At 33.3% G+C, this 8,825-nt stretch overlaps 1 protein-coding gene across 1 annotated transcript; it reads right to left on the bottom strand.

The window, feature by feature from the left end:
• Positions 1 to 2,087: 2,087 nt before the first annotated feature.
• LOC134252288 (uncharacterized) lies at positions 2,088 to 6,667 on the bottom strand. Its single transcript, XM_062734726.1, has 7 exons — positions 6,370 to 6,667; positions 5,291 to 5,434; positions 5,029 to 5,122; positions 4,745 to 4,912; positions 4,503 to 4,603; positions 3,791 to 3,937; positions 2,088 to 3,059 (listed from the first exon to the last, which is right to left on the bottom strand). Exons 2-7 carry the CDS (start codon positions 5,320 to 5,322, stop codon positions 3,038 to 3,040), a joined length of 564 nt encoding a protein of 187 aa, XP_062590710.1. The 5' UTR covers positions 5,323 to 5,434; positions 6,370 to 6,667; the 3' UTR covers positions 2,088 to 3,037.
• Positions 6,668 to 8,825: the final 2,158 nt, after the last annotated feature.

The following is an 8,825-nucleotide window of genomic DNA, read 5'->3' as shown; positions in this document are numbered from 1 at the left end:
CTAGCTCTTTTCTGATCACATTTTGTCTATCTAGCTGTTTGTCTGTCTGTCCATCTGTCTGTCTGTAAACTCTCATATTTTCGACTTCTTCTCTAGAACCCATGGGCCAATTTCAACCAAACTTGCCACAAAGCATCCTTGAGTGAAGGGGATTCAAGTTTGTTCAAATAAAGGGCCACACCCTCATTCAAGGGGAGATAATTGGGAATGAATGTAAATTTGATGGTATGTTTTAAAAATCTTCTTCTCAAGAACCACTGGGCCAGAAAAGCTGAAACTTACGTGGAAGCATCCTGGTGTAGTGTAGATTCTAAATTGTTCAAATCATGACCCCCGGGGGAAGGGCGGGGCCACAATGGGGTATCAAAGTTTAACATAGAAATATATTGGAAAAATCTGAGAAAATCTTCTTCTCAAGAACCACTGGGCCAGAAAAGCTGAAACTTATGTTGGAAGCATCCTGGTATAATGTGGATTCTAAATTGTTCAAATAATGACCCCCGGGGGAAGGGCGGGGCCACAATGGGGAATCAAAATTTTATATAGAAATATATAGGAAAAATCTTTGAAAATCTTCCTCTCAAGAACCACTGGGCCAGAAAAGCTGAAACTTATGTGGAAGCATCCTGGTATAATGTAGATTCTAAATTATTCAAACAATGACCCCCCAGGGGAAGGGCGGGGCCACAATGGGGAATCAAAGTTTTATATAGAAATATATAGGAAAAATCTTTGAAAATCTTCTTCTCAAGAACCACTGGGCCAGAAAAGCTGAAACTTATGTGGAAGCATCCTGGTATAATGTAGATTCTAAATTATTCAAATAATGACCCCCCAGGGGAAGGGCGGGGCCACAATGGGGAATCAAAATTTTATATAGAAATATATAGGAAAAATCTTTGAAAATCTTCCTCTCAAGAACCACTGGGCCAGAAAAGCTGAAACTTATGTGGAAGCATCCTGGTATAATGTAGATTCTAAATTATTCAAATAATGACCCCCCAGGGGAAGGGCGGGGCCACAATGGGGAATCAAAGTTTTATATAGAAATATATAGGAAAAAACTTTGAAAATCTTCTCAAGAACCACTGGGCCAGAAAAAGTGAAGCTTATGTGGAAGCATTCTGGGGTAGTGTTAATTCTAAATTTTAGGAATATATAGAACAAATCTTTTAAAATCTTCTTCTCAGGTGAGCGATGTGGCCCATGGGCCTAAAACTTTATGGGCTGGAAAGGATTTTTCCATATTTAGATATTAACTTCTTAAAATAAAGGTCAGAGCGGGGCCTACTTTTTGTGCGCGATCCACCTTCTACCCAAGATGCATCAGATGACAAAGTTTGATAATCCTAGGCCTAATAGTATTAAAGTTATGAGCCGGAAACAAAAAGCTAACAGACAGACAGACGGACAGACGGACGGACACGAAGCCTATAACATAATACGTCCCGTCTTAAGACGGGCGTATAAAAATCTGTATTGTCCAGTACTTTGAAATTAAAAATCTTGGTGAGTAAATGATTTCAAAACATGTATTAATTTACAAGTGCAGCTGTTCAATATGGTATGAAGATATTGAAAAAGGAGGGGATATGTACTGGTATAACACAACTTAAGTGTTTTTTGATTTTTTTTTAGATCTTAAACAAGATACCCTGTGCCTGAAAACCAGTCACCCATACTATCATCAAATTCAAGGCCAGCTACACATATGTAACAAAACATTCTGCGACTTAATTGTGTGGACAAGAGTAGACTGCATTGTGATTAGAATAGTAAAAGACATTGAATGGACAGCAAATGTTCCAAAGCTGATAGATTTCTACATTAACATTTTCATTCCAGCACTGATGGAAAACTGAGTTCTGGTTTGAACTTCTTGACACTTAGTTTTGTACCTCTAGAATTTTCTAACAATGGAAAATGGGTAATCGTGTTAAATTTGTTGAATGTTCCCAAGTCTCATAAATGTATGATATGATATGTCACAATCCAATGAATCCATCATAAAACTTCTGGCTTATAAGACTATTTTAAATAGCAATGATGATTAATAAAATCTATGTACTACATAAAAAAAGAATATCAAAATTTAGAATCATTTTATTAATGAATTGAAGATGTTATTCTCAAAGTGAAAATGTAACATTTTTGTCTTTCTTAATAGATAAATTGTTGAAAACATGAATTTGTTGAGTTGTGCTTTAAAGGTAAATATACTTTAAACTAGAAATTTAAAATTATAAGTAAACCCTCTTCCAAATTATATTGTCAAATGAAGAATCGAATTGCCAACCATTCTTGTAATAAATCCATGCTAAACAAAAGGGATTTTCATTTTCTGAAGTACATGTATTACAACATACTACAAAGTTAACAAATATAACCATTGACATTGATAACAAATCAAAATTTGCTTATCCCTTGCACTTTGGTATGAATATCTTCACTGTTTAGTGTATACTGTCACACGCCAATGCAAATTTATAATAAGTACATGTATCTTTAAGTAATTTCTTTCAAAAGTGGAGCTTGCAAGTTTACAAGACAAGAACAGAGTTGAAATATTTTTGTTGAGATTGGTCTGTAAGTAGATGGTATGTGACGGAGAATCTCGTAATTCTTTATCCTCTCGTTGGCTCTTTCCACATGAATAAGTGCTTTAGCAATCTTGTAACACAGTGCTGCTTCTTGTATGGTAAACTGGCCTCGTGTCGATAAAAGAGCTTTTATAATTAAGCAGACACCCTGGGGCAACTGGTCATGAATGGTGAAACCTTTGACCACCAAAATAAGGTCTCCAGCTTTGAACTTTCGTAAAACTTGGCTGTGACGTACAATAGCTACATCAGAAGTAGAACCTGGGTACAGCATGGAGCAAAATGTAAGTGCACCATTTGGAGGCACGCAAGTTACTGCTTTAAAAGTATGGCAACTTTTGTACATACTGTAGGCCATGGCCTGATTATCCATATGTGTTGGGATGTCCTGGGTTGTTTCATTTGCATCCATGGATGCTCTAGCAGAGGAAAAATCCTCAAAAGATTTTGGCAGAGACCCTGAAAAAAAGTTGGAAAAAAATTAATTTGATTATTTGTAATTGTGTAAAAAAAATTGTGTTACAGTCAATCTTTCAAGAATACAATAAATTTAACTGCATTAAATTTTTGCAAGTCATTATGATAAATTTTAAAACAAACCTTTGCATTTAAGCCGACTTGGAAAACATTCTACGCTACATTCTACACTACGCCATCAGACAGCATCTTGTATAGGGAAAAGACCACTAATTATTTTCCCATAGAACTCCATACAAACCTTAGGCCCTCTCAGTACTTTACTATGACAATTTCAGATAAATCTTTAGCATCATTTCAAACTTTGTTCTAAGCCCTAACAAAAAATACTGAAAAAAATATATGGTCCCATGGCGTTTATAAGTCAAAATTGCAGTTATTTTCAACTTATAGAGATTCGCAGTAAATAACACGCGGCATAAAAAATTAACCCCCACTCCTAAAATCTTCCCTGGCATTTCTATAGTTTCTGTAATATTCCCTCATCCCATCATTTATTTCAAAGGTCATTAATTTTACTTTAAAATGAAAACAATTAAATACCTGATTTCAGCCAATGGCGTAACGCCTACCCATTCAGTATTCGGTTTAATGTTCCATAACAAACAAAGCCATGTGTGCATCCGGGGATTTGGTGCTCTCATTCCTATACTTACATACTTACCTGTCCCAGAATTAGTCAATTGTGGTAATTTCAAAGACTATACACCTACCTGTGAACATGTATGAAATTAGAGTCCTGTGACTTCAGTGTATTGGATACTGTGACCATCTCAAATGATGACACCTTACTGCTACCAGCACAATTCAAAGGAGTGAATGACGTCTGGGCCGGTGATGATATTTGGATATATTGGTGACTGTAATAAATAAAATATTTGTACAATGAATTGTTTTTGTGCTTTGATGTTAATAAAGTGATATTAAGTCAAAATTGAGTCAATAATTTCATAAGGGTGGATTCTACCCAGAATTAGGTAAAAAGCTCCAAAATTGGATAAATCATAGTTAATTAAGCAATATTCAAAGGTTTTAAAAAGACTGATATAGAATTTTTTTATGCTTATGCAAAGTATATTTTTTAAGACTCTGATATACTAATTGATTCTTATCTAATCCCTCCTATTGCTTAAGTATGTACAAAAAAGTTTCCCCACCCCCCAGTGAAAAACACTTAAAGAAATAGCAGGTGCCCCCTTTTATTTTTGTTTACAATTAATTTAGACAAGTTTAAATCAATCCTTTTGATAACAAATCAAAGTTCAATGTCTGTAGTCTTATTACAATCAGAAGCTACTTTTTGAATTTTATTCTAAGAAAAGGAGAATTTAAATAATTTTTTTTAAAAATTAAAGAAAAGCTAAAACTGAACCCAAAATGTACTTTACAATAAGAGGCTGGAAAGTTAATAAATAAAATTTTTACCTGCAATGTACAGAAAACTGTCCGACAAAATACATCGGGTGGGTAGGGAGTCTCCATTTTCTTCTTAATATATAGAGAAAATGCCCCTGCTGATCAGAGACCTAAACTCCCAAATAATAACAAAATATGTTAACATAACAGTCAATCTAAGATGTTCATCCCTCAATGGCAACAAGTTTTTATTACAGTAACTGAAATTTTTAGGAAATAGGAAATCACAATTGGAATTCCTTTAAATGTACCTTCTCTTCGTTGTATTTAATATCGTGGATTGATATTGGCTTCCTTTTACTAGACTCTATTTTTAGGGCAAGCAATTCCTTTTCCAGTTGTATTTCTGTTGAGAGGCGCTGCATTTCTTGAGTACAGTTAAATGTGCAGGATGCTGAGTAGTTGTGCTCTGATATCAACTGAAAATATATTGTAAATCATGTACAGTTAAAAGAACTTTATATATTATTAAAAATTATTGAAAATGTTTCAGTGTTGGTCATTTGTCATCATTGATGTTTTAAATGAGCTTTACTTTTTCTTGATATTGACATTTTGGTGCTTGTGGAATCTGCAACTGGTCCATCTGTGAAGATGACAGGGACTCCTCACTTTTGAGTTTTTTCCTCCTTTGTAAAATAATTAAACTTGAATTATTTTTTATTCAGTTGTAAGCTACTCTGTTTATACAATTACATGTACCCTTTTAAAGATTTTTAGTAAAATATTCTCAATTAAACTCCACCCACCCACCATCCAAAATATGATGTCGGTCATATTTTGAAAAATAATTTCACCTTTTTGTACATTCAGGATCAGAGAAATCCATGGCCTTTCCTTCATTCCATGCAAAATATGCAGGGTCCCCCTCCTTCTTACCATCCTTAAAGTGGCAGGAGCAGATGCGATCATTCTGATCTCCTGGTTGGCGATCAGCTCATCTAAAAATATACATTGTTATACCTTTAAAAAATTGTGCCTATACAAATCTATACAGAAAAAAGTCTAACATTTTTAATGTTTTGCTGAGCGGGCATAAAAAATCGATGTTGGACCGCTGAGTGAGATGTTGGACCGCTCGGAGAAATGTTGGACCACTTACGTCACAGAATGGGCGGAGCTTAATCTCATTTTCATTCTTTGGTTTTAAAAAGTGACAGATCTAATGTTACATTAATATAGTACAAAATACATGTATGTCAAAAAATATATAATAAAATGAAAGGTATAACAAAACATTTATTGACAGAGTTCTCGGGCAAAATGCGTTTTGTCGGACCCTCGAACCAAACTGTCTGCCTTCGGCCTAACGGCCTCAGGCAGACTGTTTGGTTCTTGGGTCTGACAAAACGCATGTTGCCCTCGAACTCAGTCAATAAATGTATATTATACAAAGACTGAGTGAAGGAGAATTAAAAAGCAAAACATGTTCATTTAGCATGTTATTATCAAATAGCCTAAATGACTTATTTTTTCATTATTTTTTTTTTAATGTTACATTTACTTGCAAGTACAAGATAACCATGTGCATAACATTAACTAATCCGAGATTCCTCTGACTCTAACCCCCGCTTTTATATTGTGACTTGTGCGCACAAGTCACAATATAAAAGCGGGGGTTAGAGTCAGAGGAATCTCGGATTAAACATTAACAAACGGTAGCAGTATTTGGTAGTAATAATACGAAATAAAATGTCATAAAAACAGCTGTTAAACAAAAATTAATCTTGCTACAAATTGCACAGTTTTTGTAGTATGTACTCTTCATTATTCTTCTGCTATATTGATTACTACGAGATTTTACTTTTTAGCATGCATGTATAAATACTGTATCTGACAGTGACAATGCAGCATCGTGACATATCGTTACAAGTACCTACAAATTTTGTCAATACATCTACGTTTTAATACTGAGTTTTTTCCCTAGCAGGCCGAAATATCTCCATCATGTCACCAGGAACAACACTCGTGCATCTCGTAATTAGTGTTGCAATAAACAAACTGATGTGTTTTTTCTCACCTGCATGGTTTTCCCGACGCTTCAGCTACTTTCGTTATTTCTAACCAATGAAAATTGTCCTTACTTTTCTGTTGCGTCATGCAATTTTATTGCACGCATCACTGAATTGTAGAACACACATCACAAGATTATCAAACAAACATCACAAGATTTCGAATATACATCACAAGATTATCAAACATACATCACAAGATTATCAATATACATCAATATACAAGATTATCGAACATACATCACAAGATTTCGAATATACATCACAAGATTTCGAATATACATCACAAGATTATAGAATATACATCACAAGATTTCGAATATACATCACAAGATATTGAATATACATCACAAGATTTTGAACATACATCACAAGATTTCGAATATACATCACAAGATTATCTATACATCACAAGATTAATCATCAAAGATATCATTTCGACATACATCACAAGATTTCGAATATACATCACAAGATTATCAAACATACATCACAAGATTTCGAATATACATCACAAGATTAATATACATCACAAGATTATAGAATATACATCACAAGTTTAAGAATATACATCACAAGATATTGAATATACATCACAAGATTTTGAACATACATCACAAGATTTTGAATATACATCACAAGATTTCGAACATACATCACAAGATTTTGAATATACATCACAAGATTTTGAATATACATCACAAGATTTCGAACATACATCACAAGATTTTGAATATACATCACAAGATTTCGAACATACATCACAAGATTTTGAATATACATCACAAGATTATCGAATATTGCAACGTTTGACATGCCAATATGTTTCGGGTGAAGTGGGCCCTTTACATATATTTACGTGGATGCTAAGGTACTTTTCGGGGGAGGGGGAGAGAGAAGAAGAAATTCTGCTTAAACGTGAACTCTCCATTTTTCTCTCTGACATTTCAAAGACTTTTCATTTGTCATCTGCCAGCGCTCCCTTTACATCTGAATGACTGTCCTCTAACATGTGCACAAATAAAGGAACCCAGTTGCTTTTCGAAAGCACCCAGAAGATCTCATTAACAAACGATAAAGGCTATATTGGATTTGACCAATGAAATCCTTCGGAATGAAAAAAAATTGTATAAAACAATCCTCCGCTCGGACACTCTACAAATGATAAATTTGTCGAATAAAAATAAACTGTCGAATACGAATAAGAAATTATACAATACAAATAAGAATTTATACAACATAGATAAAATATGATACAATGCAAACGGAAAATATGGAATGCAAATAAAATATTATACAATTGAAATGATTTTTTTTACAATACAAATGTAAAATAGGGAATACAAATATACAAGTAAAAGGATATATAATTCAAATGGAAAATTATGCAATGCAAATTGAAAAATATACAATACAAATAAAAAAAAATACAATAAAATAAAAGATCATACAATACAAACGGAAAAAAATTATAGAATGCATATAAAATTATACAGTACAAATGAAAAAAATCATAGAATACAAATAAGAATCATTCAATACAAATGGAAAAGATCGAATATTGCAACGTTTGACATGCCATATACAAGGTATCATATAAAGTTAATGCTAGTAACTGTCAGAATCATCGTAAGATACCATTCTTCAATTATTTGACACAGAACAAATTCTCATATAAACTATAAAAGTTAAAATGCCATCATTTATTGATTTATAAACAAAATCTCCGCTCACACTTGATCCGCCAACTAATTTGCATTGATTTACACGATCTACAAAACATGTCGGGCAATGCAACGGACAATTGGATTTCTTCTAATACAGGAATAGGAGTAGATGTTCTTGGTGGAGCTGCTACTTTATATGAACCTAAAATAATAAATTATATAAAGGAATTTAATTATTTCTTTAGAAAATGATTGTTCATAATCATGTTTGATCCTGTTTAAGGAGAGAGTAATTTTGGTCGAACTTTGTATCTGAATATAAACTCTTTAAAAAAAGAAACGCATAGTTGGAACAATGCCCTGAAAAATGTATGATAGTTTTGCCATACCTTTTATTTTTAGATGGATATGATGTATTCAAGTGAAATGCGTGATTTTTAATGCAATTATTAACTTTACCACTATTTTACAAGTCTCACAAACAAAGAGACCTGATTTCGCAAAATCTCCCCCCCCCTCCCCCAAAAAAATTATCTCAATTTTCATTTATTGAATTCTGATGCAATTCCTTCATGTACAAAGAGGCTATCAAAAGCGGGGGTTCTCGATATTTTGAATATGGTTTTATCTGACAATTGACTCTTCCTAAAAAT

Source organism: Saccostrea cucullata, unplaced genomic scaffold (assembly GCF_032062105.1).
Source record: "Saccostrea cucullata isolate Sc308-1 unplaced genomic scaffold, CSIRO_AGI_Scuc_v1 ctg19121, whole genome shotgun sequence".
Taxonomy (NCBI): Eukaryota; Metazoa; Mollusca; class Bivalvia; order Ostreida; family Ostreidae; genus Saccostrea; species Saccostrea cuccullata.
This window is presented reverse-complemented; position numbering and strand designations above follow the sequence as displayed.